Source organism: Nymphaea colorata, chromosome 9 (genome assembly GCF_008831285.2).
Source record: "Nymphaea colorata isolate Beijing-Zhang1983 chromosome 9, ASM883128v2, whole genome shotgun sequence".
Lineage (NCBI taxonomy): Eukaryota > Viridiplantae > Streptophyta > Magnoliopsida > Nymphaeales > Nymphaeaceae > Nymphaea > Nymphaea colorata.
In genome coordinates, this window is record NC_045146.1 from 20,491,447 (window position 1) to 20,504,421 (window position 12,975).

The 12,975-nt window shown below is 41.6% G+C and overlaps 1 protein-coding gene across 1 annotated transcript; it reads right to left on the minus strand.

The window, feature by feature from the left end:
- Positions 1–4,238: 4,238 nt before the first annotated feature.
- LOC116260417 (rho GTPase-activating protein 4-like) lies at positions 4,239–10,134 on the minus strand. The gene is made up of 6 exons (XM_031638753.2): positions 9,868–10,134; positions 9,314–9,772; positions 5,931–6,051; positions 5,695–5,814; positions 5,135–5,365; positions 4,239–5,042 (listed from the first exon to the last, which is right to left on the minus strand). The coding sequence occupies exons 2-6, from the start codon at positions 9,715–9,717 to the stop codon at positions 4,476–4,478; spliced, it is 1,443 nt and encodes a 480-aa protein (XP_031494613.1). The 5' UTR covers positions 9,718–9,772; positions 9,868–10,134; the 3' UTR covers positions 4,239–4,475.
- Positions 10,135–12,975: the final 2,841 nt, after the last annotated feature.

Here is a 12,975-nt window from a genome sequence, read left to right on the forward strand (position 1 = left end):
CCTCGAGCTCCGTGAACGTTACCCATCTGCTTCCCTCCACAACCCACTCCCTCCTTCCCACCCAAAATAATGATACATACTTACCAAACAAACAGCTCAGCTGCCCCATTTTATTTGATTTGATTTGATTTGATGGCGATGTGTATGTATCCCTCATCCCCTCCTCCGTCCACCGTCCACCGTCCACCTCAGATAGCCACTGAATTCGATTAGAAAAGTCCGGTACATTATTGCCTGTATCGGGTCCGGTTTATAAAATTTTGTTATCCAACAACTTGAATTCAATTCAGGTCCAAATAAAAAGAAATTATTAACGACTGTCCTGATCTCTTGTTAATTAGGAGAAGGGTAGGACGGAGCTTTGATTGCATAATAGATGCTCAAAGCACGTGCCCTTAGTATTTGCTCTAAAAAGGCCTGCATGGAGGCTCTCAAAAGGTCTTCAACAGCCACGACGCCATTGTTACTTGTTAGGGAAAATAAAATAATAATAAACTATCTTCCTCAACAACCAAAATTTTAATCTCATCAAACCAGGCTGTTATAAAATTTTAACATCCCTAGATAGTGAGCAGTTTGCCAACAAACTGTAAGTCTTTACCGACGAATGGAATGTTGTCACCTTCAACGATGAATGAAGTTCGTCGAAATATCTTCTTTTAGGGTGGTGATGCCGCTACCTACCATGCACTGAGTAAAGACCTGCCCTTGGCCTGTAAGGGGACGTCACTTTTTCAATTTCCCTAAACGCAGTCTTATTAATTCGCAGTAGAACAATTACTGACTGCAAACTAGCGTATTTGTTTCCAGGAGGCCTCGCAGGGGCAGTGCTTGAAAATCTTAGGGTCTGAATTTGAACTTTACGGTAAGTTGGGACGGCACTTGAACAATATCTGCTCTCCGACGGCGACATCCCTGTCGGCTCTTCAAATTCTTTCTTATCTACGAACGAGAGGGAGGAGAGGAACCCTTTTATCATTTTAAGGGGCGATGTATTCTCTTGAAGCCTCTGTTATTTTTATTTATGTATAGATGCTCCTTATGGTTTAATTAAGTTCTCATTTCTTAGTGTCATTTAGTCAAAAATTCATGGCTCCACCACCGTTTATGCACAAGGGCCCCTCAAGCAAGGTGGTGACTGCTCTTAATTGTCATCTATTAGTTTTTTTTTTTTTTTCATTTTTTATTCAGGTGGTGTGTTGTAAGAGGCTGGAAGATTTCTTCATCTAAAGAAGAAATCCATATATATATATATATATATATATATATATATATATGTTGAACATATGCATACAACAGTAGTACAAGTGCTTCGTAAATCTATTTTAACTTTTGAGGCAGTAACACTCGCATAGTGTTTTCGTTGTCAAACTGCGGTTAAAGTTCTGTAGGTGGTGTAAACTAAAAAGATGCATGGCTTCCACATGATCTCAACAACTGACATGAGATCCACATATTTGATGCTAGATATCAGCTTTTGATCTTAAATGGGAACTGAAGATCTGGCCGCATCAGATCTTATCTAAGGTCTATCAGCCAACGCGGACAGGTGGATCCAACATGTCTAAAAACTTAGATATGAAAGAATCGTGTCTTTTTCATGTGTACATCTCACTTTAAATTTTAAAAGAAACTCGAACCATTGTTTTATGAACCAACCACCTATAACATCCGGTCTATATAATGGAAGGACGTCATAATTTTCTCTTTTGACTTGCACTTTTGGAGAAACGGAACCCCCAGATACTATTAGTTGTTAAAATAACAAAGCTGTGGAACCTCCCAAAATAACTGGTGTTTTTGCACAGCCTGCTCATTTTTATTTGTGATTTGGCGGACGGATTTTTCAATGTTTTCTCATGGCATGATGTGTTTTGAAGAAAAGCCTTTCCACAACACATACGCAGTATGAATGATCTATAAGTTAAATTCGAGTTCATGGCTATAAATGATGTTTCGGTAATTTATGAAGTTAATTCAATTAATTAAATAATTTTTTTTTGTTATGAAACTTATCATTTGTAAAGCTCGCGAAATACTCTGCGAGCAATTAAAACTTATGTATAAGCTCAAGCAAATTTTAATTAATGGCATTAATTTGATTTTTTCTTCCTAAATATATATGCTTTGACTTAGAGTTAAATGGCAAATGCTGAAATAAGGTATGACTTTTCTTCCTCGTCTCCCTTTCTCCAATCCATTTACTCATTCATTCGCATACCGCACGATTTTACACAATCAAATCCTGCATGATTCGTTTTTATTTTGGGAAAAAGATTTCAATTGTTACAAGCTTATTATCCAATATAATGACTGATTCCCTGGTCTTGGATGGTTATCAACTTAAATTCTGTTAGGTAGGATCAAATTATTTTTTAATCCCACCAAGTCAAACTAAGCATAGCAATTCGGTCATATCAAAATAAAATTTGAGTTTTCCTTCGCAGTTGTCAGTACAATTGAGGCCCATTGCAATATATATATATATATATATATATATATATATATATATTTGACTCAAGGTTTTCAAGGGAGAGGCGTGAAGGCTAATAAAAAGAGACAGCGACTCCAAGGAAAAGCCAAAAAGAGACGGCGTCTCCGAAAACAATTCGTTCAGATTTTCGGGCGGAGAGACGAGCAAGTTCCTGTTGCTTCTGCTGCTCCCCGTAACCTCGGCATCACCCTGCAATGAAATGAACTGATGGTGCCCACAGCTTCCCTTTAGTGGTAATGGAAGTAACTACAGCGTCTCCTTTGCTTCTGCTTCGCTTATCCCTTTCACTAATTACCAGCTACTTGCGCGGATGGAATAAACAAAGCTACTTGCAATTACGGCCGCGAAGACGACATCCCTTTTCTCCGTGACATCCTTTTCACCTGTTTTTCCTTGCTTTTCATTTGCTCGTAGCGCTGTGGCCGTGAACTCAAAGTTACTCTCCGGACACTGAGTCACCCCAAAAAATTATTCACGGGCCAGCAGAAGATTTTTGTAGGGGGACAAGAAAAGTACTTTACTCTACTGAGCACGCGCGTGTTTGCAAGCACCTATGGGCAGGATGGTGCATGTGCTCCTTGGACCAGCGAAATGAGATATCGAATGAGTGCCGCTGATTGCCTGATTCATAACGAACAGGGAAAAAAATATGACTATATTGAAAAGTAAAATGAATTAAAAATTAGAAAACCTCGATTGGAAGTATATAGAAATAATAAAAAGAAGAAAGACAATTCGATTGAAACTGGTGTCTAAAAAATTAAATTATATTCAGTTTGTGTTTTGGTAGTGTAAATCTTTGAGCGCAATGTGTGTTGGCGATGCGCGTTGCCTTGGGCCGCGTCCTCTAACATCGGCCATAAAAAATTAACCTTTTATTATATATAAAGCCTATACAATAGCTTGGGCAACATAGATTCTCTGATAAACACCACGACGTTTGTTAACAAAAAATCTTAAAAGAGTATGTATGACAAAAGTGTGCATCTCACACCGGCATTAAAGCATTACATGAAAGCACATAAAAGGGTCCCAAACCAGACCCACCAACACTTGACCATAGAAAAAAACGTTATTGCTACTTAGAAACAGGAGGACACTTACTCATTCCAACGTTCAGTCAAGTGTGGTGGGAATAAAAGTAAAAAGCATCTGCCTTGGAAAGCGGAGGCCCATGCCATTATGCAGCGCTCAGCATCAGGCCAGCACGGCTCGATTCAATGTTAGGCTCAAGTTGGTCCGGTGCATGTACCAAGAGCCTGGGTCTGGCCTCACCTTGGCTGCGTACCAAAAGCCTACGAGGTACTTGGCCCGACACCCACTCTCACTGCCATGTACATCAGCAACATATATGTTGTGTACTAGCCCCTACATGTTGTCCATATTAGTAGCCACAATGTGCTGAGTATACAGCAGCTTGTATTAAGGGAAGGACAAAAAAGTAGAAAGATTCAAACTTGCAATTTAGTAGTTACCTTACATGGGTGTAGATGTAGGTGGAGGTGCAGATACAAATGCAAAGCATTTTTGAAAAGATAAAAAAAATGGAGGCCATCACAGTAAACACAACGGCATATAGCGGAGTAGACATTGCAAATTCCTGGAAAAAATTGCAGGCTTAGTAGCGTATAATTTTCTGATGAAGAAAGGGAGGGAGCTAGTCTTTTATCAGAGAGAGAGAGAGAGAGAGAGGAGGAGGAGGGGCTATTTTATTCGATCTCCATGATGGAATCTAATATCAAACTGCCAGTCACTAAGATTCACGTTCCATTAACATGCGTGGAATAAAGAATACATCATACAGGGGATCGTTGAACCGCCAAACACCAGTCCATGGTTTTGCATTTATTTGCCGGACTGGGGTCCTCATGAATCCAACCACAGGTTACAAACACAGTAAAATACAGGAACAGGACGCACAAACGTAACACCCCCACAACAAATAAATATACAGAAACCACATTCCCTCTCACATTGCGGCTCAAGCCCACCACGCTTCTTCTCTTCCCACCTTCGTTGAGTCTACAATTCCAAATGCACTGCCTTTTTTTTCTGCCTTGCTCATGTTAAATGCAGGACGCATACAAATTTTTCTCACCCCCTTTCTCAGATTCAGTCTATCTAACAAGCTTTCCACATCTCTGTTACTAAATCTGCCAGTGCGTCCACCATCGATGGCTGATACCTGAGATCTTCTAGGTGATCCTTCTGTGGACATGAGGCCACTTTCGTCATCAGCATCATACTTCTCCGGGAAGCTCCCAAAACTATCATCAGCATCACTCGAACATCCACAGTCAGTGCTTCTTAAGAACATGTCCAAAACAGATTCATCATGAAAACGACTATCAGTAGATGCTCCCCCTGTTACAGTCATTGGTCTTGATGAACCACAACAGTCTGTACCACTCGGGGACTCTGGGTGGAAGGATAACTCCCTCTCTTTTGCAGCAGATTCCTCCCTTTCCTGGATAGTTTTCAGTATAAGGGTCTTGAGGAAGTTCATCACTTGCACAGCATGGATCAGTGCAGTTAAAGGGTCAGCCATCTGCAAGAGTTATTAATGACGTTCGGGTCCATCAAGATAGGCCATCAGGATCAAAAGGAACCAACACAGCCTTTGAGCTGCTTTTTTATTACCTGAGTCATGTTGGGTGCAAATACCATTGCTATGTTCCTCGCATTCATCTTGTTGTGATGTTCGTTCTCCACAACATCAGCCATCAGATTGATGGCCCAATCGAGAAGTGCTGCTTCTGTTGGTGGCAATAACTGGACAAGTCGGCTGCAGTCTGCTTCGGTATTGCAATGCATCACCTGGTCCGGTGAAAGGGTGTCTAATACGCCCGTTGGAAGTTCCCTAAACCAAGCCTGCACAAGGCCTCAAGATATTATAACTGGAGATACTGGCTAAGTAGAAGCTCGACATCAAAAGGTAATAACCATGGCCAACATCATTTTATTGGCCCTAGCATCATAAGTGGTATATTTCATAGCTCAAGTTTATTAAAGAAGTCCCATTTTGGTTTATACACTAGAACCACCATTTAGATTTCAAGTTAAACACAACCTCTTCAGGTTGGAGGTAACAGACGCATGTTCTTCAGAAATAAATTGCAAACTTCACCCAACGGGGAAAAAAAACAAGACAAAATGATTAGTCTACTGTAATAAAAAATTTCAGCTACTGTAAAGACTACCTTTATCAAACCAGCAAGGCAGTGCACATCAACATTATATGGTACGATTCCCCGGTTTAATTGGTCTCTGACATATTCCTCCTGACCATTCTCTGCATTGATTCTAAAGATACCTTCTGCCTTCAAGTGTGAATGCAGAAATAAAAACAGAAAAAGAGAAGGAAAGAACAGGGAAGTCAATAAATCCCATTGAAATGCTGTGAAATCCAAACAACAGTTAGATACAGAAAACCTACTTGAAGCCCTCCTTGTGAATATAAACGCCTTTGCATCATTAATAGAATTGTTGGGACGCTGTTCCCCCTCGCATCATAAGAACATTGCATCGACTCTGCAGAAACCCCGAACACACTGGCACTGCAATAACCGCATTGTTGTCAACTATGAGAATCATGAGTTTTTCCACCACCTAGCCCAAGACACTAGCTCTAAAACATGGGGAAAAAACAGTTAAATTGCAGAAATAGTCAAATCATGACAAACCTGTCGTAAATCAACTGAGTCAGGCAAAATGCATCTGGCATCCCAAGAAGCCACGGTTCTAAGAATAACATATAAATAATTGCCCAAAAACCACAGCATAGCAATAGTAACTGGTAAAGCCGAGAACTGATGATAAAATAAGCGTGAAATGAAAAGGAGCCACTATTTTATTTGCCATGCTTACAAACCACTCACATGATAATGACCCTTGAGATATGCATCAATCAGTGTGCAACAAGTAGAATACTTGAGCTTCAATGAAACATAAAAAGAGATTATTTTCAGCAGTTGAAAGGACATCATGAAGCAGATAACTCAATTTCACATCCAAGATATTTCAGCAGAAACGAACTCAATTGTCTTCATCTTATCAGCTAAAATATTTACAGTTTTTTCCAATAGCCCAAAGTTGTGGGTACGCTATGTTCAAAACCTGGTCCTCTATGGCTCTATCCTTGAAATGAAATATGTCCCTCACTTTCATTATACTATATTTCTTTGTTTGTTTGAAAACCCAATACCTGTTCAGAGCATCCTCAGAAGATTTTTAACTTATACAACAGATGCAGAGAGTCAGGGTGCCACATATATGCCACCCTTGACCTGAATGTTTTCAACCGATTTGTGCCAACCCTCCCACAAACATGAATTACCTAATGGGTAGAAAAGGAATAACAAAAGTAATGCCTTACCCTATTGGCACCCAGTTACCACCCTCCAATGTTTTTACTTCCATTGATGACAATGAGCACTGATGCATTTTTTTGATGAGTTTGCTACAGCTCGGAATAACTTTGATCTTTAAGCATAATTTCAAATCAGTCTATAAATATTTCCTAATGATCATCTATTAGAAGTTCAATTCAGTTTAGTAACCACATTCGTACATTACCATGCATTTTAGCCTATTGCTGGCTCCGCCATTGCATGCACTATCAGCATTTACAGCTTTTACCAAACAATCATGCCTAGGATATTAATAAAGTTCAACATATATGTAGTCCAAATAACTAGCTATTGCACACACTTGGCATTAGCTACAGAAGTACACCCAAGTGCAAGACTGATGAATGCTGTCATCTTTCTGAACAGTGTGCATGCAAAGTTGGGACCAGGATTCTGAAGAGAACATACTAACATATTAACAGAGAGATTGTCAGGGCCAGGATACAAGCTAAAGTTGGCTTTGCATGAAAACATGTGCAATTATGAGAAGGTTGAAAAACATCTACAGTTAAGCTGCAGCATTATCTCAGAGGAAGTGAAGCTAAGAACACAAATGCAGCTAGTCAAGTAGCAAATGCGCAAAGAGAGGTGTTTGCTCTAACCGATGACATAAAAACATCAAACTGATATGCAACTTACAGGGCCAGGCCGCACCTCAAGTTTGCCAAACTAGCTGAAATTTCACTTTGCCATATACTTTTCGAGAACTTATAGCATCAGTTTTAGTCCTTCTTTCAAGTGCAAAAAGCTTTCAACCGTGGAAGCTAACCAGTGGAATAATAGTCAACGAACAGTACAAATTTTAATAAAGGCCGTTTGGTGGTAAGTGGAGCATGTTTGACTCCCATTCAGGGAACTTGCTGAATGGGAATGCCCTGTTCCATGTTTCTGTGCATTCCAGAAAGAAAGCATTTAGAATTCAGACATCGCACGGTGCCCTGTCCTGCAATATTGTTTCCACAACCTACGCAGGGCAAAATGGATACCCCATAATCTGTTCTTCTGCATACAGCCAAAATGGCAGAATGTGCAAAATGCACTCCAATGGAAGTGCAGAGCTCGTGTCGGCATGTCCTGCATTTGCATTGTGCACACTGCACAGGCCTCACCATTCTACAGAATGCAATCAAACAAGCTCCAAAGGCTCTGTCGATAATAAGAAGGTTAAAGTTTTCTTCTCTTACATAGAATTTATGCAACCAGATAATTCCAATAAAAAATTGGATTTCACTTTCTGACCAACAGTAGTGGTACCCAGTATAACTCAGATTTTTGTGTCCTAACAAATAAAAGGAAAGCTCTAGAATGGTTTTCCAGTCCAAAAGCTCAAGTGAAAAATTGGAAACGCCTCCTAACTTGAATTTGTTTTATGAGAACATCTCATCTTGTTGTTTGCAATAATACACTGTTCACAACCATATCGACCAACTGTCACGGACTCGCATTTTTTGCATTAAACAAAGCCAAAATAAAAGGAAGAGGAGCTAAAAGTACCAAACTACGATGCCAAAATCCCAGCATGGAGAAAGAGAGATAGTGAATACATCAGGCATGCATATCCCACAATTATTTACACCTCCGTTAGAGAGGAAGGTTGGACAAACGAAGTGGAATTAGAGAAACCCATTAGTGGCTAGTGAAGCATGATCTTCTCAAGGACACCAGGACAAGTATGAATTACACGACCAAAAAGGATGTACCTAACCAACTAACCCAATTTCCGTGATAAATGAAGGCAACGAAAACCACTTCTCAGGGAACAGGAGAAAGCAAGAATGGTTACCGACGTAAAGAAAGCAAAGCACATGGAAACCTGAATATTGGAAAAGTAAGCTGCAGTTTTATGCTTTTCCAGCAAAGAAAAACCGAATGGCGATGGTCGCGCGGCACTCATGTCAAAGTGTATAATTCAAAGCACAGAGACTCGAACATAAAAGAAACATGACAAATGTCGCAAGCAATTCAAGGAACAAAGAACAAAACATTAGTCCTCAAGACATCGATCAACCAAAAAAGAACCTAAACAAGCAAATAAAAGTACGAAAAGAGCAATATCCAAAGAGGGGTTTCATGTAGCGAGTGAGAATGCCAGTCAGAGCACCTCCCAACAAAGCAACAAGGCAAAAATGAACCACACCCATAGCAGTAAAAGGGGACAAAGGTATACGACTGGGTGCCATCTTCTCCATCCGTATTGTCAACTATTTATTCTTCGCCTTTACCCCTTCTGTCCCCTTATCTAGACGTTGATCTGCTTCTGAAGACAATTGCCCGAATACGCAAATTCATGACATTTCTCGAGCAGATAACACCAACAACGCCACCAAAGTCTCAGAAAAGTTCAGAATAGTACCACCAATTCAAGAACCCCAAAGAATGGGAAAAGAGAAAAGTAAAGCAGAGGTGGGACCTGGCACTGGGGACTCTCCAGGGGACTTCGGGCTCGAACTCCACCGGGAGGCCGAGGAACCCGTTGAACCGGTCGAAGGTCACGTGCGAGACGTGCCGGACGTCCGTTGGCCGACCGATGTCCAGTGCGCAGGCCTCCTCCGGTTCGACGCTGCAGATCACCACCGACTTCCTGAGAGCAGCTACGAGTATGGCCACAATGGGCAGCTGCAACCGACCGCGCCCCTGAATCTCGCCACCTGACGCTGATGCCGCCGCCAACGACATCCCCGCCGGAGATGACGACGGTGGCTCCTCACAGGACTGCAGGAGTGTGAAGGGCGACCGCTGGCTAACAAGCTCCTCGTCCTCCTCTTCCACTGCCGACTCGAACTCGACACTTCCCACCGTTCGGGCATCCGCCATATCCGAACCACGAGAGAGAGAGAGAGAGAGATACTTGATTACGCAGCAGGGTGCCCTGCGCGGGGAGGAAGGCTGTGAGAGGAAGTCGACGGGGATGGGAAAAGTGCGAAAGGGAAGGAGGAGCGAGGTCTGCAAATGAATGGTACCCACTTCTTTTCTTCTGGTTCTTCTTCTCCCTCTGGTGTTTTTCTTTCTTTTTTCCGCAAATGGCAACAGTTACTTCTTTCCAGTTCCACCACTTCCCTCCCCTTTCTTCCCTCCACACTTTGCGCTGGCTCCTCCGGATAACCACATGGACGCCCTGGCACTCGGCCGCGCTCCTCCTACCATACTATGTATCTTGCCGTTCCTCTTCTACAAGAGGGCACCCTTCACGGCTTGCTTAGATTTCAGGAACTCGGTCACGTTTTGGCTTCTACTCCTGGGCCCAAAGAAAAGCAAAATTACCCGACAGTGCTCCCTTTCTATATTTACCGGCTTCCTATCACGGGAAGCCAATCTGAGCAGCAAGCAGAAAGTGTATATTAAAGTACAGACGGAGCTTGTTCCCCGATTGGTGTAGTGTGAAAATCAGGAAAATGCTACATGTCAAACTTCAAGAACAAAAAATAAAAATTAATTTACCTCAAGTCGGACAACTTCGATCATGGTGGTACCGAAGTCGAAGTTGTTTCCTGTGTGAAGCTTGAGAAGTTGAAGCTTTTTCTAACATGATTGAGATGTTTCAATTCAGTTAAAATTTTCAAACTCTTTCCCGATCTTGGTGTTCTGTACAGATCTAAGTACGAAGGAATCTAACCAAATCATATGTGTTACTAAACTAAGAATGTGGCATTTACATGTAATTGGCCTCGAATCGGATTCGAAAGCAGATCAGATAACTATTGACTAATTGCATACCCAAATGAAATCCTAGCTCCAAAGTGCATCGTTTCAATTGCATGTGCCACACAGTGGTGAGCCCTCTCTATTCTGCTGTTGCGTCAGGTGGGGGATGCATCGATGGCGATAACTCTTTGCTGCTAGCTTTTGACGTAGGAAGAGCTGGTGCACCAAAGTCGCCGCTTTCCACTGTACCAGAGATTGAGCAGGTAACGAGAGCCAAACGGTTTCTTGCATAACGACGAGGAAGGATCAAGTTCACGAACTTGTTCGCGAGTCGAGTGATTTTGGGATGGGAACTTTCGCTTGCTTTTTTGAGATGCTGACCTAGCTAGTGATTGCCCTGATAATATTATGAGATATAAAGGGGGAACGTGCCACAAACACGTAGAAGTCCATTTCTTTCCATATTTTCGATGCAAACGGAAAAGATCCTTCAAGTACAAACCTCTCCGCGCATCTCGCAAAAAAGGTGGCGCTGCGCAGAGAAAAAGGGTTGCGGTTGGCTTTCCATGTCAACCGAACCGAAAAGAATTAGACGAGACTTGACTGAAAAGGCAGCTGACCCACCAACTGACTCTGCCCAGTGCAGCCTGACGCGAGCCAACTAATCCACCAGGCTCCAGCCGTTGACCGCTCCAATCGCGTTACATTTTTATGAGTTTGCTTGCAAGACATAATAAGTTTATGAAAGGTCAACCCATGTCGAAAGGGAGAGCATGCTAAAGCTAATAATCGAAAAGTACAGGTGGATTTTATAAATAGCCAAGTTTTTCTCTTCTTCTCTTTCTTCACACAAAAGGGAGGGAGGGACCATAACTTAAGGTGGGGACAGAGGGCAGGCCATTATAACTTAATAGCCCGTCTTCCTAATCCAAACCCAGCCCCCCCAAAAACAAAAAAAAAAAGAAAAAAGAAAATAAGAGTGTTTTTGTTCTCGTGGAAACAAAACCTCATGCACTTTGACGCGATGATTGATGATTGAATTTGAGTCGGTACTGCACTCAACCTTTCTTCCTCCCATTTGCTGATAAATGAGACAAAAAAAAGATATGGGTACCCGTGATGCAAGAGTTCAAATGAAAATAAAGAAAAGGACCTACCGTTAAGCATTTGCTTTCCACTGAACCCACAAGTTTTCTCGTGAATATTTGATATGAATTCGTGCTTACAGTTGCTATATGATGTGATATGTATGAGATTCGAATCCATGTCCATGGTTCTCAAATTTGGTTTAGGCTTGGATACAAATCTTTTCTCCTCCTATGCCTGATGTTCAACTACAGCGAACTGCCCAGGTAGAGTCCAGATGAGATATGAATTTGTTTTCTCTCTCTCTCTCTCTCTCTCTCCTGACCATCACATGAATAGAGGCCCGCAGCAGGTGGTGGAACTGGACCCCATGGAATGTTGCCATGTGAAAAAGATAGCTATAAATAAAGGCGTACAGCCTCAGCAGCTTCGTTATACAAGATGGGTATGTGTGTAAAGATTGCCATGTTTGCATTTAATGATTTTAGGATTGTATTTACCATGGAGTTATTGCAAGGAATATCACCAGGGGAGAGAAAAAATAAATCTCTCTCTCTCTCTCTCTCTCTCTCCCTCACACGTGAGATCCAGCGGTTTCTTGTCATTCTGTGATCATATTAGCCTGTGAATTATCCATATTTAAGCAGCTCCAGCTTTTTTATGTGTTGAACAGTTGAACGAACCAGCTTTTTCGACTTATGAAGCTTCTAAAAGCACGCAAATGGAGATCGGTCCCAATACTTTTTTGTTGCTAATAGCGTGTGTGCATATACATATGTGTGTGTGTGTGTGTGTATCTCTCTCTGTATGTGTGTATGTGTCAGGCTACCCGATGTGCAGAGTGCTACCTCTCCTTCTGAACACACTTTGTTTTTCCTTACAAGCTAAAATGGGTTGTTCATTCACTGTTCCATCAAAAGGTCGCGCTTGGGAGGAGCTCTCGCATCCTTTATTGCACAACAAATGACATCAACAGAGGATATCTACAAAGAATTGAAGAGAGAAAGGCTACAGCAATGCACCAGAAAAGAAGATCAAATAGGATGACCCACAGCTAAACACCAACACAGCAGAACCTAACCACTAAAAACCCTCTACATTAGCTGAAATTGAAATTGCTCATTCACTATTCACTCTTGTAATTAAGCTGTGGGGAAGACACATTTGGGCCGGTGTGTGGAATTACTCACACCAGCCCCAATGCAGATGGAAATATTTATAAATAAATATGTCAATAACTTTTACCTATTTATGTAAGGGTACCCCTTCAAGATTCAAATTAGTACCACTTAACCAGAAATTTTTTACTCCACTACTGTAATTAAGGTGTAACCATGGGATCTA

Excerpts from the sequence above, each read along its gene's own strand:
- LOC116260417 (XM_031638753.2), bottom strand. The coding sequence starts at position 9,717 with ATGGCGGATGCCCGAACGGTGGGAAGTGTCGAGTTCGAGTCGGCAGTG. Across the intron at positions 6,052-9,313 it reads TGGAGAGTCCCCAGTGCCAG|TGCCAGTGTGTTCGGGGTTT; the intron begins GTCCCACCTCTG and ends CGGTTATTGCAG. Across the intron at positions 5,043-5,134 it reads TTGCACCCAACATGACTCAG|ATGGCTGACCCTTTAACTGC; the intron begins GTAATAAAAAAG and ends TAACTCTTGCAG.